At 43.7% G+C, this 25322-nt stretch overlaps 1 protein-coding gene and 1 non-coding gene across 10 annotated transcripts; one reads left to right on the forward strand and one right to left on the reverse strand.

Moving 5' to 3' along the window:
* Nucleotides 1-638: 638 nt before the first annotated feature.
* otp (orthopedia) lies at nucleotides 639-20428 on the reverse strand. Of its 9 annotated transcripts, none has more exons than NM_001103918.3 (8): nucleotides 19800-20428; nucleotides 19042-19307; nucleotides 13489-13784; nucleotides 12725-12859; nucleotides 3537-3741; nucleotides 3295-3420; nucleotides 2216-2382; nucleotides 639-1775 (listed from the first exon to the last, which is right to left on the reverse strand). In NM_001103918.3, exons 2-8 carry the CDS (start codon nucleotides 19070-19072, stop codon nucleotides 1506-1508), a joined length of 1230 nt encoding a protein of 409 aa, NP_001097388.2. In that variant the 5' UTR covers nucleotides 19073-19307; nucleotides 19800-20428; the 3' UTR covers nucleotides 639-1505. The 9 variants fall into 8 exon arrangements, with proteins under 9 accessions (NP_001097388.2, NP_001286654.1, NP_001356966.1 ...); NM_001299725.1 differs by having other exon boundaries at nucleotides 12725-12880; NM_001369956.1 differs by lacking the exon at nucleotides 3295-3420.
* On the forward strand, nucleotides 14008-15643 carry asRNA:CR43160 (antisense RNA:CR43160). Its single transcript, NR_048186.1, has 3 exons — nucleotides 14008-14323; nucleotides 14389-14768; nucleotides 14845-15643.
* Nucleotides 20429-25322: the final 4894 nt, after the last annotated feature.

The raw sequence follows: 25322 nt of genomic DNA on the forward strand, positions 1-25322 counted from the left end.
AATCGTCCTGCCCCCAGGACACACACTCTCGTAAAGCAGGCTCTTATCAACGTGGGCGTGTGTGTGTGTGTGTGCACACTGTCAAAGTTTTATAAATTTTGGCAATTTTCAGCTTAAACTTGTTTGACATTTGAGCATCTGCCTGTCGCCCCAATCCTATTCAATTATTGTAATTGCATCTGCCAGGGTTTCGGGGGGCAAAACGAGCACGAGTTGTGGCAAGTGGACACTCGTCTGACCATTTGTGAATTATGAAAATGAAGGAAATTCTCAACTCTTTGTTAAAAACAAAGAACAAATTAGAAGTCGTTTACTACCGATCTACTGCTGAAAACCAAATGGGTATGGGTATATTTACCTACTGGCATTGACTGTTTTTATCACCATTTATAGAAAATCTATCTCTGTGTAGCTATGGTATTCAAAATCACAGGTATAGTTTTTATACGTACTCATTTGTTTGTCAATTAACCACTTAGTGCGAGCACGAGTTTATGAACGAGTTTTTCATTTTGAGACCTCCACTGTCACTGGTATGCAAATCACGTTCAGCTTTTAATTTAGTTTACTATTTAATAATACGCATAATTACATACAGAGTAATTGTGTTTCGTTTTTGTTTTGTTTTTTTTTTTTTTGTTTTGTTTTTTGTTTTAGTTGGATTTAAATTTAGGCTTAAACGATACAAGAAAGTCTATTACAAGTATGCCATGTACGCATGTATGTATATATAGTGGTATTTGTAATTGTATAATTTGTAATTGGTAATCGTAAAAGTAATCCATTGGATGCGTGCACTCTGAATCGGTTTTAGGTTTTCGATTTTCGGTTTTGTTACGAGAGACTTGAGCTGCGATTTTGGTTAATCTGGTTGCAGTGTCAGTTACAATTACAGTTTACTATAGTCGGGGCTGATCGTTCGATATGCTATGGATTTGTATCGTATGGTTAGATCGAGAGATAGCAACGGAAGTATACTGTCTATACACAAAAACAACAACACTTACATGAGAATAGATCTACTTACATACATTCCTAAACAATTAGGCGTAATTATGCTTAAGTACGAACTAGGCTGGCCAAAAATTATTGTAACGCCACGTGGATACTTTTCGATCCAACCTCGCTGGCGATCCAGTTTATACAGCTGTCGTATACGGCAAATGTTACGTTACGTTACGTTACGTTAATCTTTAATCTAGGTCTACAATTCATGCGGGAATAGTTTCATAGTTGGCTTAGGTCCTAGCTTCGAATAAATCGTTAGTGCTCTCGCAAGCTTCGTTTCTCGTATACATGGTTTACATTCATCATAGTCTTTTAAGTTTAGTCCTGGAAATCATGAAACAAATAATGCAAACACATAAATTGTACAATTGCCCTAAGCCTGGGCCTAGGTTTTGGTTATCTTATAACGCATCGCTAGCGCAGCCTCGCAATTTGAATTCCCAACGGTCGGCTTTTCACCCGTAATCCGAAAAGCTTTCGAAGCTTTTCAACAAATTTCAGTAGACCGAATTGGAATTCGAATTGTAGTGTTCGTAGTTGTGTGGCGCCATCTGTAGGTAGGAAGGAATCGCATTTAGTTCGGACGCCCGCCGCCGCAGCGCTGCGATGCTGTGGAGTGTGTCGTTGGCGCCATCTGACGGCGACTGCATAGACTGCGGAAGCTGCTGCTGTTGCTGTGTGGGTGTTGGTGGCGCCATCGGGTGGTGTTGGTGAGTTTGCTGTTGCTGATGTTGGTGAGTCTGTTGTTGTTGCTGCTGGTGCAGCGGCTGTTAAATAACAGAAATGGATTAACATTTAGTGTTGATTATTAAAGCTTATGGTATGTTATACTTTACAGGATTTTGAAGTCTAAGCTTTTATGAAACTTATGGTTTTGAATTTTTGGAAACAAGCTAATTACTATTATGTTGCCAAAACTTTCAAATACTGTATGTGATCTCATTTTCTTTGTATTGATTACATGTACATTATTTTCTTTTACTTTAAATATAAAACAAGTTTATCATATTATAAGTAATAAAGTTGTGTTATAAATGGTGTTTCAAAAATTTATCTACAACTCATGTGCTATAAGCACAACACCAATTAGTTTGATTTCCGCTTGCACTTCACTGTTTAAAAGCTGTGCCATAAATTTGTTAAACATTCATTCATCAACGAAATGTTTTCATACATTTTGTGGGCACAACTTTTCGGGGGCACTCACCATGGGCTCGCCGTTCAGCTCGTTTTGGCTGGAGTTCGGCTGCGCGGAAAGTGGCGGCGGGGTCACCGAGGAGCAGCTGTTCATGTTCGGCGGGGTGGTGGCGCTCGGCGAACCACTGGGCCCACAACTGACTCCGCCCACACTGTGCTGGTACATCATGGAGTCGCCTGCGGGGAAAATTACGAGACACATAATTAATAAGCCGTCGTCAAAATTGCACAGATGTATGCTAAGTCATTGGTTTACTAGAATTTTGTATTCGGTGTTGTAAGTGAATCAGAAAAGAAATATTAAAAGCAACATATTTTGATAAATACATCCCAGGCTATTAAAATAATATCATTCAATGTAGTATTGATTTATCAAATAAGTTTAGCGACGTGGTTGGTTTTAACTTGATTGACAAGACTTGTACATCTTGATTATCTTATGATATATATCATTTTTTTCGTTGTCATTTTGTGATGTCACCCAATGATTTGTGCCAGCAAGGCAGGGCCCAAAAAATTTAAAGCCCTCAACAAAAAGTGTAACAATGAAAACTTTGCTGACGGTAGCAAGAGCCGAAAAATAAAAAAAAAAAACGACATGAACATGTCTCCAAAATGTCAATTAGCACAACTATACGAAACCAAATAAAGAAGATGAAAAAATGACTTTGGGTATTCCTGAAAATTAAACGGCTGCCTGTTAATTGATCGAGCAAACAGGCTGCCCGGAGCATTATAAATGATACGATATGCATATGTTTTTGGGGCTACCGAAAACCGAAAAAAGTGTGATGAGTTCAAAGAAATGAGGGACTCAGCGGACTCGGCGTCGTGTTTGGTCAATTGTCGACAGAACTGGAACTGAAACTGGAATCGGAACCCGTTGGCATCGAAAGCAAAGCAAATAAATTCCCCGGAGCAAATATGCGACTAAACAAAGCGCACCCCCCCGATAAATAAAATCATGCCAGGCGAAAAAGTGTCAACGCTGAGCCATTGTCGTCAGCATGCAGATGGAAAATTTTCGGGCATGTGATCGTCATGGTGGGGGCTTCTATTTGGGGGCCTGACACCCAGCCCACAACCTACCTAGAGCATTCAGACCGTAGTGCTGATAGCTGCCCGCTCCCAAGGCGGAACCCATGTTAATGCCCGAGTTTAGGCCACTGTTCAGCGAGGACGAGAGTGGCGACGACTGATTCAGCTGGCCAAAGCCTGGGCCCATATATACGTATGTTCCGAAGGAGCAGCAGTTAGTAGGGGAAATGACAGCAGTTAGTAAGGGATTGTTAGTTGGTAGCGCCCTTGCCGGGCTCCATGTGCTCACTCACCTGCCGTCATTGGATTGACACCCACGCTCCAGCGATCTCCGCCAAACATTCCCGTGCCACAGAGACCATCGCCCATGGCGATATTGGTTATATTGGCCCCAAACGGCGGAAGTCCATGGGAGGGCAGCAGGGCGCCCGGGGTGCGGAAGACATTGGTTGTCTTCTTGCGCTTCTTCCACTTGGCACGGCGGTTCTGGAACCAGACCTGTAAGGATAATAGCGTAAGGAGCTATAGCAACTGTGAAATATAGGGGTAAACAACGATACCTAAGTACTTCAACTACTTGATCACTGGAATTCAAGCTAATATTTCCATTTGCATCAAAACCCACAGATTTAAAGGTAGTATTTGAATTATTGTACATAATTATCTTCAAATAATAACATTAATCTTTAAGGGGTTTCCCAGCCTAATCCTTAAGCCGCTGACAGCCCTGCGTGTGTGTCTGCTTGTTTTCGGCTTTGTGTTGGGCAAGGCTCCGCCCAAACCCTCGGAGTTCTTCCGAAGTTGCTGCCTCCTACAAACATGGTCTTAATCGAGATCAATTACCGCCGTGACAGTCAAAACATGTCTCGACACAGCCAAACACACACGCACACAAAACACACACACTTGCAGAAACGGCAACCGGACCAGATTTACATGCGCATAAATTCGATATGTAAATTTCTCGGCCGATATGTGGAAGTGGCCCACCCACCAGCCGGGCAATTTGGCATCTTTGACTACCGAGTGTTGGCTGGACCTTCGATATGCTCTTGTCTTGGGGCAGGGAGAGGTCGAGGCCCGTGTCGGATGTGCCCGCTTCAAATTGGCATTTCCATATGCATAAGAACAGCGGAGCCGAACAAGGTAGACACGTTGAGGTTTTGACATTTACAAGGCAGCACACAAGCACTCCCCCCATCACCTTCTGCAGCCCACTCGACTACACACCACCACCCACGAACTTGGACAGGTGAGCTCGTGGAGTTGGGGCCAAAAAGGGTTGCCTACATTTAGAGGCAGGCTGTATCCGCTCGTTGTGTAGATTGCATGGCCTTCTGAGTTCACAGCACTAAACTTTCAGCCAACGCTTTCCTTTCAGAATTTGTAGCATTCTATTTTTCTGACTTCTTCGGGTTGTGATAAAAAATAAAAACAAAGTGCCAGCCGTTGAATGACTAGTGACATGGAAACGATTTTGCCAGGCCATCAGGCCTTCGCATCCACATCACTCGCAGTCGGGTTGACAACTTAACCGTTATGCACAACCAACCAACCACCCACACAGGCACTTTCTGGCACACACACACACACACATATGTACATAGGCTATATGGCTATATAGTATTTATAAATCCCAGCATTTCGTGGCAAATCTTGAGCTGTCACCGACTGTCGGCGTCGACTGTTCCTGTCTGAGTGCGCCAGACTAATGGCAAAGGAATACGGCCAAAATAGCGGGCCAAAAGCGAGAAAGCTGGGAGCTGGAAGCGGGAAGCGCGGGGGAGTTGTGCCTGAAAGAGCCAAAAAGAAAAATGGCAAGTTTCGAGCAAAGTAACTTTGCTTGTAAGGCCTTCTGATGGCCTGATGGTCCCCAGTGGGTTCGTCATATGTCGGACAACAACAGACAGAAGCAGAAGCTGAAGCTAAACCTAAAACAAAAACCCAACCAGTTCGAGCAGCAAATAAATCGATCTCATTTCAAAAATAAGAGTGTTGTCGAAAGTAAATAGTTTAGTTAGATATATTCCATTTAAAAATATATATATTCCTCGTTACGGAGGAAAAGGATGCAGCAAATCTGAATAAGATAATCTGTATCCTGATTTTATGGCATTTTTAGAGACATATTTTTGAAGGGGAGTTGCTAAATCGTTTAACAATTCCAAATCTTAAGATCTGACTTTTATTTTCTCCGTGTACGTGCCCATCCCAACAGAAACGGAACTGGAACTATCGCAGGTTGTTCAGGTCGGAATATCACTCGTTTTCTGGATGTTACACCAGGGACGCTAATGTGCCAGATTGTGCAAGGGATAATGGATGAAGAAAGGGTGGGATAATGGGGTGTATCTACCCGCAGATATATACATATATATATATATATTTATGCCTGGGGGGTTGGGCTGTGTCGGCGACCTTGACTTGTTTATGTTTTTTACGTGCTTATGCGTCGCTCTATTCATTAACTTTTAATTTAATAATTTGAGACAATGTCTGACTGTCTGGCCTTCGTTCTTGCCATCTCTCTCTCTCTCTCTCTCTCTCTCTCTTCCCCCATCCGTGTTGCCGTCTCCCTCTGGCTTATTGGGTTCGGTAAATTTAATTTAGCTTGCTGTTTTATTTTGCTAGCCACATTCGTGTGAGAGCATTTCCCTACTCGACCGCACAGACACACCCACACAAAGAATGCGAACGGAAGTAGGTAGAAGAAGCAGAGCGAGGCGGAAGCAAGAGGAAGAGAAAGCCAAAAGTCATTGCCTGCTTTTTTGGTCTAAGGCTGCGAGCCATTAAATTGGCATAACGTGCATGACGTGCACGGCACGTAAATAGGCGTTAAAATGTCGGTTAAACAAAACATTTATTTTTTATGTCTTCCCGAAGAGCGTTCGTATGTATTTGCATTATTTTTTGGAGGGTGTGTGTGCGTGTGTGTGTGTGTGTGTGTGTGCCAGGCAATCCCAGTTTGTATTTGTGTGGTTTTTCCACTGATATGCTTCTGCTCCTGGCTTCTTACTGCGCGTTCCTTCAGTTCCACCCAATTTGAACAGTGAACCCAAACAAAACATAAAAAAATAGCTCCTTATGTCGCGTTAAATTGTGTGTCTAACGGTAATTTTTTAAGCCTCACCCTTATGCATAAATTATCAGCCGTTGAGTGGCTGACTTTCAGCCAAAAATCAAATCATACGCCTTTTATACGTTTTTTTTTAGGGAGGTATTTTCTAGAGAGAAAGGCATGCATATTTCATATTTTGTCAGCCAGCTTACTAAGAGACTTTTGATAGGTAATCAAACCTATATTGTTTTATAAAAATACAATATTAATGCTTTTTACCTATGAGAATGCCAACAAATTGTACAAAATATTTGAAAGGTATCTATCTACATCTAGATACATTTTAAAATGAAAACTTTTTTCTGATTTAAGAATAGCATTTTCGGGTGTAAAGAGAAACCACCTAGTTCAGTCTGCAATGCCAGACTCACAAAAAATGAAAACCAAAACAAGTTGGTGGTCCAAATAAAAATTTCAGCCATATGTTCCATACGAAAGCATTTCCATGTTTGGACTTTTAATTTTCACTTCACAACTGACACAAACAAAGGCAGTCACAAAGGCGGAGAAGACACCACCAGCCAGCATTCTGCCTGGCAAAAGGCAAACAAACAACTGGAAACGGGGACAGGAAGGGCAACTGTTGCAAATAATAAATGAGTCAAGTTCATGAAAAGGCAATTCCTTGTGGCAGGCCGCAGATATTAGCACCCAGAACCCAAGAGCACAACAGTAGATCCAGAAATGCCCACGAGGGGCGAGCAAATGGAGGCAGAAGTCAGAAATTAAGTATCGGCCAAATTACACGGATGGGGGGAGGAACTGCGGCTGCAAATGGGATAACAAGTGATTTGCTTTGATTTTATGGGCTGGTGGATGGTGTCCTGCCCATCCGGGGTGGCTGGATCTAAATCTGGATCTGGATCTGGTTGTATATCCTATTATGATATGGGGTGGGTGTCGCAGTAGCAGGAGGGGTTTTTTATTATGAACCTGTCTGTTTATTGGGCTAGTGTCATCGTGACCCTCAGCTTATGATTGCAGTTGCGTGCCATAATGGTATATCATCTGTTTGTGATCCCCTCGTTGTCGTCTTGTTTACGATATCCGCTCGGTTCGTTATGCAACATTAATTGCACATTATGCCTAATGGCCGATTTAACAGCTGTAAGGATAATCAGAGCGAACTTACAGGAGCATTTTTACGTTTTTACGTTTTCACATGATTTGCATGTGTCACCGAGTGCCCACATCGATGGCAACATAGAAAAGCACTTTGCCGCACTGCAAGCCGCCGCACTTGAAAAGCCAATTTCAAAATCGTCGCAGTTGTGAGAGCTGCAGAGAAATGCAATCAAAATTCGATTAGCCCCAATGCAAATATTATTTGCGGGGCTAGTTGCAGTCGATGGAAATCGAAGGACAGGACATGAGCGGACAGGTGGAGAGCATCTCTTAATAAACGCTTGATTGGCAAAAGCCAGAAAGTGCAATAATATTTTTCGGCTCGTTTGCGTTGACAATTTTTGCTGGCCAGCATTCCGGCGACTGCAGATTGGTTATTGCCTCGCTCCACGCTCCTGCTCCAGCTGTTGTTGTTGTTGTTATTATTCTTACTGCCGCTGCTGGATTTGTTGGGGCATAATCAAAAATCAATTGGCCAGGATATTGCTTTTCCTTCAGTCCACTCTCCGCCGACCCCTTGGGGCTGCCAAGCAACCGAAATATAAAATGGCCACTCAACAAAGTCCACACAAACTGTCCCCTGGCTGGCGGCCTTTGATGTCGTCCTTGTTTTTTTTCTTTTGTTCTTCTTGACTGTGTCTTCAGCTTGAGCATCTTTTTATTATCATTATTGGTCCTATCTGTGCTTTCATATCCTGGCGAGTGCGACTCCGGCTCTGAGTGGTTTATGGAAATCGCTTTTCGGCCAATATCTTTTCATTCCTGAGCGTATAAAAAATGCGTATAAATTCATAAAATGCCGTCTCGACTTCTGCTCCCCTTCGCCGTCGCACACGCACAAATACCAGTCGATTTATTTTATGTTATCCTTTAAATCCTGCTTTACGAGTCAGCCCCAACAACACTTGCCGCGACCCCAGAAAGCCAACCAACCACCCACCCGCACAGCCTGCCTGCCAAGCCAAAGCAAAGCAAACCACCCATTCAGCTCGGAATTCCCCAGGGATTGGAGCTCCAACCCGCCGAGACCGAGTCCACTATGGCCGTCTCTCTCCCACACTCCCGCAACCCCATCTAGCCGTCTCTTTCGGCAAAATATGTCCTCTGACAGACATCATCAAAGCGATTCCTTGGCCTCTCTTTGGGTTTGCCGAGACCGAGTTCTGAACTTAGTGATTTATGAAATAGTTTTTCATATATATTTTGTCAAATTTTTTTTGGGACTTGTGTTTTTCATTTTGGTCATTCATTTTGTGGGTTGCCGGGGCAACTGCAGCCTCCTTACGGGGCATTCAGATTGGGCTTCAGTTTCGGAAGGGGGGGAGGGGGATTGGGTTTCGATGGTTGGGGACTCCGGGGGATGGTGTCCAATGCAACCCCCGAAAATGTTACGCTGCATTCGTGGAGCATGCGCAGCTCCAGGATGCTGCCCTCGGATTCGTTTTGCTCCAGCTTTACAAAGTTTTTCAGCCTTTTTCGCTTCTATTTTTTTTCCATTTTTTTTTTTTTTTTTTGTTTGGGTCGTGGAGACTCTTGTCATTCTATCAATGGCAGCAGCATTTGGAGCAGCTTATCCCAGAAAATACCCCCAATCTGGCGCACATCCCGCAAAGTCCGTCCGGCACTTTGGCACGCCATTTTCACACAAACATTTCAATGAAAAGTATCAACGAAATTGCTTTTGGAATTGCTTCATATGCCATAAACAGAATGCGTGCCAGATTTCCTTGATGCTCTTTATGTGCATTTTATGGAGAATGCGCCCCCATCCATTGCCAACCATTTCCACCGCCCCAGTTCCCAGTTTTATTTTAAAGCTCTTGCTAAATTTAGCCCGTCCACTTATTTGATATGGCCCCCAACTCACGGCTAGCACTTTTCCTTTTTCTCTTCGCTTGCATATTTTCGTTTTTGGTATTTCAATTAAAGTTTAATTAAAATTTGCGATGCCATGGTTATACAGACGCGACCCAGTCGCCTTTGGACCGACTTGGAGTGGTTCGCTGAAAAATATTCGCCATTTTACAGTGTCCCCGTATTCCCTTCACTTTCAGCCGGTATTTTAATAAAGATTCTCGCTTTTTATGAGAATATTTCGTCTAATTTTGGCAAAACACTCGCATATTGGCCGGGAGTCACATAGATATAGCAGCTAATATCCCCAGAATCTCAGAATCTCGTTTTCTCCAGAATCTCGAGCAGTCGGGGAATGGCTATTAGAGGGGCATTAAGCGGCTCAGCAAATAAATTAGTTCTGTCTGAAGTCGAGGCAATAATTTATCAGTGCTCACAGTGGGCAGGCCCATGAGTTCACTCATCCTGGATGGGAATGGGCACTCGTCCACTTCGCTAAGCCCAATCGATATTCCCTATTCCTGCTGAGTCAGAAAATGTTAAAGTTGCTTGCAAGGAGCGCATATTTGAGTACTAAAAACAGAAAAATTCTAGAATATTGTGACTCTAATTTCTTAATAAATGAAATTAAAATACGACATTAATAATAATCGATAAAGTAACTATTATATTTGAATTCACTGAAAGCAAGTAAGCAAACTTGGATAAATTTAGATTGCATTTGCCAGAATATTGCCAGGTTGCTAGGCATATTATTAGTTTTCCCAATCTCTTCCTGAATTCACCGCATTTTCTGTGAGTTATCCTGGGAACTGGCCTTTCTTGGCCCTGGTTGCTGGGCAAATTAATCACGTGAGAAATTCATTTAGTGCACCGGCACCCACACACACCCACCAACACAGACACGTGCTGTGCCGCCGTTCGACCTTCCCCACACACCCCTAACCCAGCCGCTAATGTTGCAACAATTTAATAAACAAACCAATAAATGTTGCTGCCTTCGAGACAAAGCCGAAACAACGAACCACTGCTGTTGACAATGCCAGATCATGATAAGTCAATTTGGTGGGCCATCTTCTTGGTCACCCCCATGGAAATCCCCACCCGGCGAAAAGGCTGACCCCCCGCGAGGATGTCACGTGTGACAAACAGATTGTCCTTTGCAAATTGTGTGTGCACAGTGTGAAAACACAAATTAACAATTGCCGGGTTGCTGCCCGCTGCTTTCGGCTATTCTAATTTGGCCCAAAACGTGGAAAATCCGATTAGGGAAAGCGTGGGGGGAAAGCTCCTTAACTGCGACTTTTATTTTTATTAAATTATATTTACCATAAATGCCGCTCCATTGTAACCCACACGTGTGAGTTTCCCGCTCAGCCACTACGCACTACGTGAGCTTCATAACTTATGCACCTGCTTAGGCCTCGGAAAATATCCTTGTGCTTCCTTCACACGCACACACATACAACTTGGACTTGATTTTCGTTGGCTAATATGGACAAGCGTTTTTCGGGCATTTATCGTGCAAAGGATGTGGGTATGGCTGTCTTTATGCCGTCATTAACTGCAAATCCTTGTAGATTGATTTAGGGCCAGACGTGTGTGTGCATATCGAATGAATGCGAGGGACGACCTCAGCGGCCGCATAGCCGTGAAAGTGTGAAATTTTCGATGCTCTAAATGTTTTATTTCGCCTTCGACTGCGAACTTAATTTATATGCTAATTTTATTAAACAGCAATCCCAAAACTAATCCAACGGCCTGACATCCTCTAAGCCGCAACGACAACGCAAAATCAAGCATTAAAACAGCAGGACTACAACAACATGGCAACATGGGAGAGCGAGAGAAAAAAAAGAGAGAAAGCTGTATGAAACTGCCGACGGCAATTCTAACTGAACATCCTTCTCAACTCACCCCGCATCCTGCTGATTTTACCCCCCCGGCAGGTGATTGCATTGTCCTTTCGGACAACCGGATCTCGGGGCTGGCGAAGTGGTTGGAAAAAAGCATTAACGGGCAACACTGATACGCAATTATTAAAACAATTTATCAAAGTAGGACACATCCGGCGGCGGGCAGGACGTGGGCAGGATCATCATGAAGGTGTCGCCGCCGCTGAGTTGCTCACTCATGGCTAATTGTTTTAGCTAGACCAGTAGTTGTAGTCGCTGTCCAAGAGGCAAAAGCCAAAAGCCAAAGAGCCGAATGCCCCAAACTTTTTGCCATTCATTTACACCGCAGAGCAATTCCCGCACATTTCGGAGCACAAATCCCAGGCAATGAGCAAAAGCAAGCAGTGAAAGCGGAAACGGAAGCTTAAACACAAATTTAATGAAGCAGTAAATTCGATTGTCGCATAAACAAAGCCCGCCCGCATGCAAAAAGGACCTTCGCGGAGCTGGGATTGGGGATTCGGTGGCGAACGGTAGAGAGACAAGGATAATGGCAGCTGCACAGGGGAGCTGTGCCAGCCACAAAAGGATAATGCCCATTGTGTGTATATATGCATGTGCCTGTCTGTGTACTTGTGTGTGTGTGTGTGTGGCACAAACTTTGCAGGCAAAAGGAAGAGCATCCTGGGCAGAGACTCTCTCTGTGTGTGTGTGGGTGTGGCTGAATGCCCGACTAAATGTGACTTTATGTGCTTTAATAAAGTATAATTTTGGGCGCTTAAATGGCGTTCGGCGGCGACTTTCAGACCAGAGCCTCGTAAACTGTTGCAAGCTGGCAGAAGGATGCCCCATGCCATCCGAAATCCGAAATCCAAATGTCCGTTGCGGTTGTGTGCAACACAAGTGAAATGTCATGTCGCTCCAAAAACGAACTGAGCCCGATATTCCGACAGCTACGACCACTGACAACTGTCGAGCCGCAGGACAAACCACGCAAATTTAGTTGATACAGTGAAAGAAAAGATGGTTTTTCAGGTAGGATCAATGTACTCACAGCTGCTGACGAAAGTTCGTTAACAGGAAATTTAATAATTATAACTAAACGGTCAAAAGGAACAGGCCTATATTTGGATTGCAATGATTGAAAATAAATAGTCGAAATGGTAAGTGAAATGTCCTCAATATTACAAGCTATTAAGGCAGCTTTTCTTCATGTGAAAATCCAAACTAATGGAAAAGTGAGCATTGAAATAGAGGCCTCAGTGTCACATTGTCTAATATTGACTGCAATCAATGCAACAAGCCAATTGATGCATGACAGGATATTTAGCCATGTCCTTGCATACATGAGCATGAATATAAACAAAACCTAATAGTCTATTGGAATTAAAACTCTGATGCATATGTATGTTTTAAGCCCTATTTTGAGGCGATTTCACGCTTTTTACTTTTTACCTATCTTTCTTGCGAAGAACAAGGATTAACTCACCTGAACGCGGGACTCAGTGAGGCCAATCCGCATGGCGATCTCCTCGCGCATGAAGATGTCCGGATAGTGCGTCTTCGAGAAGCAGCGCTCCAGCTCGTTCAACTGGGCGGGCGTGAAGCGGGTGCGGTGGCGCTTCTGCTTGTTTTTGTCCAGGTGCTGGAAGACAGACACGACCAGAGGTGAAAGGATAATGAGAGGATTGACCTGAACGGGTGGACGGGTCTTACAACAGTGACGAACTACCATACTAGAAATGCAAGCTACGCACTACGTTAGGGTATACGAATTACGGTCTACAGAAGTTACAGTTAGAGTGGGTAATAGTAGTGGGTTAGGAGTTCTACGGTTCTAAGTATGAAAATCAAAGTACACTTACTTTTGTTTATAGTTTACGTAATACGTATATGATTCATAAGGTACGAATATGATTCATGGCACATTTAATTAGGTTCATTACACAATTCAGAACACACACATTCACGTTTTTGGAAACAGATTTTCATTGGCAGATTTTCGTTTCAGATTTCGAATTTCGGATCGAATTGGTTTGGATTGTATTTGATTTTGGATTTTTTTTTTTTTTTTGGCATAGCAGAGTAGAATTTGAAGGAAAAAATAAACATCGAAAAGAACATGGATTATTAAAAAAGTTTCATATTAACTAGGCGCTATGACGCATCCTCTCTCCTGCCACAAGGACACTCTCCCTCTCTCGCTCTCTCTCTCTCTCGCCTTCTCTTTCTATATAGCGCTGGCCTGCTCACCTGATCCTGTTGCTGCATGCTGTTGTTGTTGTTGCCGTTGCCGTTGTTGTTGTTGCCGTTTCCGTTGCCACTGCTTCCGTTTCCGCCGTTCAGCGCATTGGAATTGTCGCACAGACCGCCGGATATGTGCAGGCGTGCCACGCCCCCGCCCACTGGCACTCCGCCGGAGGATCCACCACCTCCCGCTCCGCCGCCAAGATCGGCCAAGTTGGGGCCCACAGGCAGTTGGCCAAAACTATTGACGCCCGCGTGCAGTGCTGTCAGCGCGGCCTTGGGCAGATCACAATCCTTGGGGCCTGAAATGGAAACATGAAGTTCATACATATAATGCTATATAATCGCAGAAGACTACGACAAAACTTATACATTAACCCATACTTTAAGCTTACAAAGACATGACCGACGGCCTTTTTAGACGCACTTATCATTGAATTTATCATTAATCGCACCCTAATATCGAAATCAATTGAGCACTGTTTAACTTTAGATTTCAATTTCAGCTGGCTGGGACAAATATCTCAATAGGCCTAATAAAACTTGACTTGTCTTAGATTCTGCAAACATCGATTTATATTTTTTTCACAGAATAATGATTTCCTACGTCTCGGGTTGGTTACTGGCTCTGATTTTCGGCAACATACTCTTTTTGTTGTTTTCGAATGTATTGAAAATGATTCTGCTGCAATTGGCAATAGTTATTCCACCGATCTTTGCCTGTACATACGTTTGGTATCAATCCGCAGGTGCAACTCGTAGCAATTCCCAATTAAACGGATACAATGTGCGCCGCAAAAGAGCGAGAATGTTTCCAAATCGTCCGATGTCAAATGTGAATGTAAGTTTGATTGGCTTAATGATTTGAAACACGTTGCATATGCATATATCCACAATATTTCGCAGATGGATTTGGACTAAAGCACGCACGCACACGAGTTTGGCAAATGTTTTGTTAAACTGTTGTTGAATTTTTAAAACTGTTTCACAATTGAGATCCGCATTCGTATATCCCGCTCAAACGGAAAACGTTTGTCTTTTAATTAATTTCTTGATTGGCGACCGTCGAGCTAACGAACTAGAGGATTGCTCACAACGAACTGCGGCGATCGGATAAATTGAATTTTTCAACAACCTGTCATTCAGAAGGCGAAAGATGCCAAAAACAGTAACGAACGTGAGAGAGCGAAGCTGAGTAGAAGAAACCGAGGTGCGAGATATACACAGATATGGCCAGAAGTTGAGATACGCACACAGTCGCCAGACTTCCAGATATACATATACAGGTAAAGATACAGATACAAATACAAATTAAAAGCGAGAGAGAGAGCCGCCAAGTGCTAACCCCTTTTCTACCTTCAGGCCTCACTTGACTACGTAACGTATTTGTTATTTTTGTTTCCATACTATTTGTACGTGTATATCGCTGGATGGCACTGGATTGGTAGTGGAAAGGGTTAGGAGGTCGGGGTTCGGGGTCCGGGATTCACGGGAGAGTCATCTTCATCGTACGCCTGGAATTTTTAACATGTACGTGCGAGAGAGACTCCGGCCCAACTCTTTCCGCCCGATTCCCTTTGTGGCCCGGACTCAACTGTTGCTGCAAGTCAAACATTTACTCATCGCCGGTTGATGCGAACTCTCGTCCCCGAGTTGTAACCTTTGGGGGACGGAAACCCTGCGCGATGTTGTCATGATGGCCATTCGATTGGGCCTAAAGTGAAGGTGTAGGCGGCGTATGGCAACTGGCCAGTTTCCGCTGAAAGCGAGTCCGAAATGCAAATCACAAGTAAGCGGAAAAAAACATGCTCCTCCACCTCCACCTCCACCTCCCAGGTCAATCCTTTCCAGTTGCAATCCATTTCAATTTCTCAAGCGGACAACGCAGCACTCTCGATTGCCGACTTTGATGTTGGCGGTGGCGGGAATGGCGGCTCTCAATGATTTTTATTGTTTTCGGGATGGACCTGTTAAAATTTCGGCATACATCACAGACGCACACGTACGTCAGAAATGCGGAGCGATACAAGATACGCGATGCCATCGAATTCACTGGTCGCTCAGCAGTCAGCAGGTGAACGAGTTCAGGGCGTCGAGAGACGCCACATAAAACCATAAATATAAATATCAACAAATAAAAGATATGGAGTTCCTACAAGCGACATTCCCTGAAGCAGGCCGTTTGTAGTTGTTGCGTTTTAAAACGCTGCCCGGAAAGTGCTAATTTTTACACATACACCCAGTGCGGCTACTGTTCATTAGCGATTTTCAGATGGTGACGTCCCCAATCGGGACCAAACCAATCTCCCCACCCCTGCACCCATCGAAACTGCCAGCCCCAAAAGAGTTTCCAATCCGGTCGGAACTGAGACGCTGCAATTGTGGCAAACTGTAGCAGAGATACGAATGTATCTAAAGCTGCCAGCTCACTGACATATATTTTTAGGGCATTACGCAGCACGCACCGAATGGCGTTTAAACTTCAAACTCTCTGCTCGTGATTAGTAAATTTAAGGCGCGGTGTTAGGTGCGATATCTCCATCGAGTTGGATGCTCGATCCCTCAGCTGGAAATTCACGCTCGATGGCAACATCTCAAACATGTATCCGCTGCTGCGAGCAGATAGATACTCGCATCCATATCCACAGATACATCGCCGTTGGTCCGTTGCTCCAAAGAAGTGCGACTTTTAACATCCAACTGTTCCCGCTTCCTTCTGTTTTCTCAAATCGAATTTCAAATATTGTACCTACATACGATACGTATATGTATGTGTGTGTGTGTTGAATGGGCAGTGTGTTTGGGCCACGTTTGGGAGCCATAAAATAGCGCCACTTCTCGAAATCGCACTTAGCCGGCTAAAAAACACGACTCGACTCGGCCCGGCTTGGCTAGTTAGTTAGTTGGTCTAACTTTGATTTTTTCACCTCGCCTTTTACAGTTGTAACACATAAATATTAAAAAGCAGCAGCCCTAACTGTTCATCGTGTATGCAGATCAAGATGACGCAGTAGTCTCATTCAGGGCTAAAGTTTCTGCATTCTGAGTAAGCTATTAGCTGAACCTATTTGAGTTTTTATTAGAATGGAAGTTAAGACTTTACAGAAATATATTCTAGTAACCTATTTAACCACTTGTCTTACTTATATTAAAGTTTTAACTGGATGCAAAGTGTGTTTATACTTTCAAAAATTTAATTTTGATTTAAATTAAATTCACGCCTAAATCCATTACTAATTTTCCCATCGAACATAAGAAAGCTGGCAAACATTTTCCAAAATCTGCGTGTTAACCGCAAAACTGGCATAAAAACCTATCCATGTTCCCAAATCATTAGGACGCGTACTAATAGGGCATAATTTTGTTATCTATCATCGTAATTTAGTTTCGGTCCTCCATTTGCTACCTGGCCAAAATTGCGATAGTGTTAATACGAAACTGTAAACATTGCAGTGGCAACACAGATACACAGGACGCAGATACGTAGATTTACATCTGGCCCGAAGCGAACATTTTAGTTGGTCCGGCGAGAAAGAGGAGCGAAACGAAATGAAAACCGCACAAAGCGATTAATTAATTAAAATTGGCAAACATGAATTTATCGCGCAAGCAATTTGCACAATTTGCGCAAATCAGTTTGCCTGTTTTTGGGAGCGAACGACGCGATTTCTCCCGCAAAATATATGGACCTGGCCGGAATGGCCAGCCGAATGGCCAGAAACGGACTTTCATGGCCGAGCACTTGCATCCAGATTCGCCGTCAGTTGCATGTGCATTCAGCAATGTGCATAATTATTGAAATTTGGAAATTGTGCGGTTTTTAGCAGGACATAGGCTTTGGCCTTTGGGCCTCGAGTTGGCAAACTACGATGCAGATCGCTCCGATTCGGTTTGGTTTGAAATGGAATGGAATGGCATGGCATGGCATGGCATGGCATGGAATCTGGGCTGCTCCAACAACTAACCGCAACTGGGAACAGAATCCGCAGCAACCGCAAAACATTTCAATGCAAAGCGGATATGGCAGTGGGGGGTTAAGCGGTGTTCAGCGGGGTTAAGCACACATATTTCACTAGCCTAGGCCACCGCAAAAATGCCGAACGCACAAAGCGAAGCACGCGCAGATATTTCGTGGATGCAACGGACGGGTGGGGGTAAACCTGAAGGGGGTCTGTGCAAATTACAAATGCAATCATGAAATTAATTTAATTAATGCGAGGCTCACGAAAAAAGCGCCCAAACGAAACGCCATTCGAGCTCCTTTCGCTGCATGCAAATTAAGCATTAGTAGGGGAGAGACAATACGAATCCGGGGAAAGTTCTGCCATTTCTTTTGCATGCAAATTGCTCTTAATTGTAAAGGGGTGGTTAGGGGGGCATCCACTTTTGCCCCTCTCGGCCACGCACCCAGTATGCAAATGTTTTTTGGCCTCTCTGTTGTGCGAAACTCGGAAAAAGGCTCACGAAATTTATTATGGCAGACTCCAGCACTGCGGGCAGGATTTGTCCAAAGGATTCCGCACTGCGATTCATTGAAATTTATAGTTCTTCGTGGGCAAATGGAGCTGGCTAAAGTTGAAGCCGGCGAAAACTTTAAAAGCCAACTTTGGCAGTCGCAATCCATGGCAGATAGCAAACCGTCAGATCAGTTTCGCTTGCTAGCCCTTAATTAAACACCCATCTTCAATGGCAACTATGGACATTACGCATACGCCGCGTGCACCGAGCGGCGACAATTGGCGCGTGAAAAATGGCAATAAATTAATAAAAGTAATTAATGGCAACGCTTCGAAGGACGCAAGGATGCTGGCAATAAAAATTGAATATAAACGCGAGCCATAACTCATCCATGGCTGCTGCAGTTGCAGTTGCAAATGCACTTGCAAACTGTATTTTCTGGTAGTGTTGGACGGCTAACAACAAATTGATTGCCAAAATTGAAAGTGCTTGAATCGTTGATCAACAGTGTGGTAAAAATAATTTATTCACCTGCACACACGCACATACATATGTACATATGTGTATTCGGAATTATTAATATATTAATATGAGGACACAAGTACAGTTTGATAATTATGTGCGTGCGCCGGGTGAATGTGTGAATGTAATTCACAATTTGCGGCATATTTAAAAGAGCAATTATATCAATTAACACAAACACACCCACCCACACTCGATTCGGAATGGGCATAGGCATATGGGAATGGGAATCGGAGAAGGTTTGCCGAGTTAGTTAAATACACAACTTAATTATTGCTAAATGCACGCGACACCTGGCGCCATCTGGTTAGACGTCTCAATTATAGGCCATTTAGCAGACATGGGAGATGCGATGGCAATCGCCAGATCGGAAGTACGACTAACTACCCCTCCGATCTTTTGTGGGTGTGCTCAAGAAATTAGTTTAATTATGGCCAGGCGGATCGTATGCCATGGATTAATACACACATTATTATACATTAGCGCAATTCACTTGGCGATCTTAATTGCAACATTATACGCAGCTCCCGCCCGCAGCCCGCACTTAAAACGCTATCGAGGATTGGGGGCGTAACTTACCCAGCACATTGGCCCCAAGATTGTTCAGCATGTTTGCCGAGAAATTGCGGATCGACAGAGTCGACAGTTTGTCGCTGTTTCTGATTGCTGCTCCGAAAGTTAGGATTCGGGATCCAATTTGATTGAATCGGGAATCGATATCGACTGGTGGTGGCGGAATCCCAATGGGAGTTCCTGCTCGTATACTCGTCTATCACAGAACGTTGGAGTTGAAGTTCACCTGCGGTGCAAATTACATCTCAATTGTTCGGTGGAAATGGGTGTGGCTGCAAGTAAACAGATTTGTTATTTTTGGATGGGTGGCTTCTGCTCAACGCAAATATAAACATACATAGGTGACTTTGTGCTTTTTTGGAAGTACTTGTTAATTTTCAATACTAAAAGTTTTTAAATTGACAAGAGAAAATGGTCATTAACTTGTTTAGCAAAGTTTTTGTTTATGTTTATAGTATACAATCATATGCAATAAAACTGCTTACAATGTATCAAGATTTCTGGAATCATAAATGAATGTTTGATTTTTGTCTTGGCAAAACATTTAAGTATACTAATTGCTCGTGTGTTGTGAATATTTGGCCCAGCCCTCTCTTGAACTTTGACCCCTGTCAAATGTCCAGCTATTTGGGTAATTTAACTATTGTGCGACTAACCAGAAAACTAAATCCGTTTCACTTTCCTTAACCGCAGAAACTTCTGCCGAAGTTCGATTGTGTGGGCATTTGCATTGAGTTTTATTGCTCATTTGGCCAAGGACTCACCTGGCTCCTCCTATCGCTCGTCCTTTTTCCGCCTCCTTGCTTTTTGTGTATGCCACAGGGTTATGGGCTGGGGTCAGAGTTCAGGCCAGCAGACGATCAAATTGCCATAGTAAAATTAATTAAATGCCTTGACCATAAAAAAGCCAAAGAAATTAAATCCAAGTCACTTGGCCGGAAGTTGAAAAGTTTCCTTAGCTCCCACACACACACACACACACGCGCACAGCTGGCACACACACACAATCGCACTCACAGACACGCAGACATGCACAGCTTAGGGACACGCAATGAAACGGAAGTCGAATCGTTTATTGATGAACTGTTTGACCAACTGACAGCCGGACACTGTCCGGCGGAGGACACGGCTTGCTTCCACCTTCGGGTGTGGTCACTCGTCCTTGTTTTCTACTGTTTAATTGATAGCATTTTTACACTTCGGGCACATTTTCACTTAGTTATTCCTTGGCACTTCCCAGTTAGATCAATTCGGTTAATGGTCTCTGCCAGTGCGACGGCTTTCTAGGCACTAGCAAACGGAAACGGATCGAATTGTTTCGGATCGCACTATTGTATCGTATGGGAGCTGTACGCCGTATACGTAGCGCTGCTCGCTTGCATTTGAGGGCAGTGCGAAAAAATCAAAGCGAATTGACTACGAAACCTGATAACTTCGACAACAACGACTGCGCACTGGCGCCGCATTCAATCGCCACCCCCTCGCACAATTGACGGTTAAGTCAAGCGTTATCTCTGCCAGCGGGCTTATCTCTCGCATTGATTTGCAAAAATCGCAAAGAGCACACACCGTGCCAGTGCCCCGGGCGGGCGAGGAAAGGAGACAGCTAGCTGAGCCCACAGCCATCTTGCCGTCGAGCCAAGCATGCTGACTCGTTCGCGCTTGCCCTGCCAAGTGGTTGCTAGAGCGGGTCGGCTATACTCGCTGTGCGTAGGCCAGACCACGCCCTCAATGCAGACCAACGAATGAGGGAACTCGGGAGCTTGTGGCCCCGAACGATAGCACTTTTTGGCGCCCTCGGCGATAACAGGTCCTGCCGCCTATCGATAGGCGGGCTATCATCGATGCCGAAACAGACCTCGATTCCCCTCGAAAAACTTCAACTATACTCCACAGCTGGTCGCGTTGGCAACCGGCGCTTGGGCCACAGTTATTGCTGAAAGTCCACTCCTCCCAAAAATGCGCCTTGAATTCTTACTCAGCGTTGTTGATGCCACGTGTCAGCTTTCAGCCTCACCTGTTGTCGTTTATTAGTTTTTGTTTCCGTTTTTTTTTTTTGCCCGTCTTTTTGCTGGAGGGGAAGTACCTCCGACATTTGGCGGAATTTTATAATATTTTGCATGCTGCACAAACGTTGAATTAGCCAGACAACGGAATGCCGGGCGAAATAAGAGTTTGTCATGGCAACCGCAATTCAAAGGATTTCCACCCCACTTCCTGCGCCCAGTTCAAAGTCCTCCCACCGCCCCTCAAAAGTCTGCAAATTATGTTGGCCTTCTCCCTCCGACAAATACATACAGCTAAATCGGGGGCGTTAATTAAAAACTCTAGGTAGCAATTAAAACCACAAGAAGAATGCAAAAAATCGCAGCAGTTGTAGTTTGTTTTGCAATGAGCATAATTCAAGGTTCACACTTGTGCGGGGTGACAAACGTTCTAAAATAATTTAAAAAATTTAATAAGTGGCGTAATAAATTTAGATTGATAATTGTACACAACCTATTAAGTCTTGTATTTCACAAACTTGCATACTAACGTGTGAAATACTTATAACAATCCCACACAAATGTCGAAAACATCGAACAGAAATTTTTCTGTTAGTGTATTATAAAGTAAACAAGCCGAATAAATCGTGATAACATCTCAATTCGTTGTTGGGCTCACTTATTAGAGCATATGCATCACTTTTCATTTTTTTTCCTTTTCTCACATGAGGTACATAAAAAAACTTCGAGTGTGTTAATTAATCAAAGGCGTTATCGGCAGCAAAAAGAAAAATAAATTTATGGGAAATGTGCGGCGTAGACTTGTTGAATTTCGCCATATTAGCCAAGGATTAATCATCTAAGGAGTCTCAATTAGACCGCATTTTGAATGCCTGGCATGAGCATGTCGTAAATCACTTTGGCCAAATCCGGGCAGCAGATAGTGACTGTGACCAGGACAGCTGCGAAATCCTTGAGTTGCCGGGACCGGCATACCAAGAAGCATGGCGGAAAAAAAAAGCGCAGCTCAAATGCAAAGGATTCCGAATCCTTCGGCATGCACGACGTTCTCTTTTGACTTTGTTTGGCAATCGTTTAAGCCCGGAAAGTCGATGATGGAGATTTCAGTGTGGAGGGCTATGTGTGGAGAACCAGAACAAGTACGTGCAGTCAAACAGATTTCCAGTTAGCAGCTCACAACAATTCGCTTTTAAGCCAGCGCATAAATCAACCTCAAAAGATATCCCCAATTTTTCGGGTCAGGGGGATGCGGCGGGCGAAAGCGTTAAATTTCGAGGGGGTAAAAGTTTTTTTTTCTCGCCTCCGCGGCATTTTATTGAAAGGATAATCGATTGCAGCAAAAATGCTGGCAAGGCATTAAAGGATTCGACTTTGGGCAACTTTAAAAACTTAACCCAAGGCGATGTCGACGAACTGAGCGATGTGAAATGCTGCTCTTTGCGGTCAATTTAATTGAATGATGAATTGCGTCGGACACTTGGGAGGTGGGGTTCGGATGCCGCAGAAAATTCTTCAGTTGTCACGGGTACTTGTAGCCGAAGGATGAGATGAGTGGAAAGAGATGGGACACTTGGGGCGGCGTTGGAAGGAGCCAGAGAAGGGGCTACGACAAAGACGAATACGCATAATCAGTCAAAATTTATGACAAGCTCGAACCCGAAAGTCAGCTTAAGCATTTAATTGGCCCAGGTCCAGTTGGCCGTCCCCCCAGGACAGTCCTAATTAGCATGGGCATTCATGTACATGATGGAGTCCATTTTTTGTCGCCTCCCACTACTCCACGCTCCGCTTGCTCCTAGGCTGCCATGTGTTCCCGGAACCCAAAGAGATTTTCACTGTTTCTCGACTCTGACTGATGAGTCCGCTGGTGAGCTCGGGTGTAATTTGTCTAGGCCAAAAAAGGGATTCTGGCCTCCTTGACGGGCACAGAGCGAGTGGAGTTCAAAGTTTGCTCCTCCAAAAAAAAAACATCCTTTTGTCACTGCCTTTCATTTGATTCGCGCTGCAAGGAGGCGCATAAAAGATAGATAAATAAGAAAAAAAAAACCCTGAGGAGTGTAAAACCCAAAATGTTGAGCTTAGTGCAGTTTCGTGTAACGCATTATTCTTGCTTAACATTTGTCTGTTTCTTTTCTTTCCTTTGTTTCGCTGTTGCCACTCTAAGCCAGTTTCAATACAGTATCAAGTTGCACTGAAAATTGGCATAATGTCTGAAGCTAAGTGCGCTTACAACTAAAAACATAACTACAAGCATTAAACTCAAATATTGAATTAAAGTTCTCGATTCTGCTTCGCTCGCAGCTGCAGAATATAGTCCTTCCTATGATATGTGCAGGCAAATATGAGCATTAACAAATATATATATACGTATATCTATATGTATATATTTTATCATTACAAGCTAAAAACTCTCGCTTTCTTTGCTTAGCAATCAAACGACTTTATTTACTTGGACAAATTAAATTGAAGGGTTAATATACGTGAATATTTAAAATCGAAAGATCCTACGCTTTTGTACTCATTATGTTATATAATTCAATGTTAAATAGAGTTATATTTTATTTCATTTTATATAATAAGCTTTGGTTGTTGAACTCAATAAAAGCTTTCTGTAGATTTTATACTTCTAAATGACACGCTTTTGAACACATTGCAGCGACATCTATCGTCAAAACGAGATCTGCCTGTGTTTCCAGGAACGGCCGGGCTCATCGTTACCAACGGTAGATGGCGCCAGTGCAACATTAAGGACCTTTTCCAATTTCAAATCATATTAATCTCTCAAAGCGCTGTAAGAAATAAGAAATGTTTATGTCACCCTTACTAATTCTTTTTATCTGAATAAAACCAAATCAGAAACTGCGCTTGCTTAGAATGATAATACCAATCTTTTTGTGTTTTAGCTCATCTTTTAAATACTTAATGAAATCAATTAAGTGACTGATGGCAGTGCAATGGAATTGAATGGAGTGATCGATAGTGATCAAAATTAGCTGACATCCGATAGCAATCTAACGATTTGTTTTCCACTTCCAACCCCGACCGCTTTCCATCCCTCTGCATCCTACAGGCGTTCTTCTGTTCCTGTTCATGCCAATGATACTATTATTTAATGGATCGATCTCGCAGTAACCTCTTGTTCCACTCGGGAAGCCAACAAAAGCGGATGGGAAGTGCTCGCTTTTGAAAGAAGTGTCTTTCAGGCTGAAACAAGGACATTATGCAGCCGGGCAAGTAGCAAACATTGTCAACAACGGCAAGCAAAACACGTCAACGCCCCTAAGCTGCTAATGAGGGCAACTGTGGCTAGGCTGAGGCTGTGAAAACAACACAGGAGTAGAGAAAGGACGCATGCTGCGTTAAGGATCAGGATCACATTCGCAGGCAGCTGAGATGCAGAGAGAGAGAGAGAGAGAAAGAGATAGAGAGGGAGAGTGAAACATACAGTAGCAACATGGCCGCAAAACGATCTTGAAGAATGTCCTTGCGGTTTCGCCAGAGAAGACACTCTCACAGGCGTTGTTCATTTAACAATCACACAGGACAAGCGATAATCCCGACCCTCCCAAACGAATTCCATAGCGGACTGAGATACAAAGGCCTAAGCGGATTGGCCAAACAAAGTTGAGTGCCCTAAATACCTTGTCCTGAACCCTCGCCTGCGCCGTGTTTGATGTCCTGCGGCGCATATTAACATTATCAGCTGTGTGCTTTGCGATGTGTGCAAAAGAGATGGCCGTCGAAGTGGAGAAAATCCCACTAGACAATGTTATCGGAGCCAAAGTAATTGTCTCGTCCTTGTCCGGGCATCCGAATAATGTGTGAAAATTTACACCGAATTTACACCGGAGGCCCCGCTGCGCCCTACAGCCAAGGACATTCTTCTTCGGTCGCCGCAGTAATCGGCAAATGTGGTTAAGTGATTTAAGAGGATATTATCGAGCCGTGCAGCAGACAAATCAATCGAATTCAAAGTGAGACCAATTTCGTTTGCATTATCCTGCGGCCAAAGACAGCGTGATTGTGCGATGCGTTTTTCCTCGCCTCCCATTTCGCATCGCTTTAACAAAGTTTCTCCGACCGGAAACGGAAATTTCCTTTGCATGTTTGTATGTTTGTGAGTGCTACAGTTGCCGATGCAGTCGACGGAATTTGCGTATTTATGGAAAAAAAAGCATGGGACAGCTTTGTATATTGATGATTTCATAATTATATTTCGATGAGTCTGAAACTTAAAGCACACATCTTAAGATATAAGTAGTTAAGTCAAGTACATTGTAT

This window comes from Drosophila melanogaster, chromosome 2R (assembly GCF_000001215.4).
Source record: "Drosophila melanogaster chromosome 2R".
Classification (NCBI taxonomy): Eukaryota; Metazoa; Arthropoda; class Insecta; order Diptera; family Drosophilidae; genus Drosophila; species Drosophila melanogaster.

Coding starts and splice junctions, on each gene's coding strand:
- otp (NM_001299725.1), bottom strand. CDS start 19,072: ATGCTGAACAATCTTGGGGCCAATGTGCTGG. Junction 13,785..19,041: donor TCTTGGGGCCAATGTGCTGG/GTAAGTTACGCC, acceptor TTTCCATTTCAG/GCCCCAAGGATTGTGATCTG. Junction 12,881..13,488: donor GCATGCAGCAACAGGATCAG/GTGAGCAGGCCA, acceptor TCTGTCTTCCAG/CACCTGGACAAAAACAAGCA.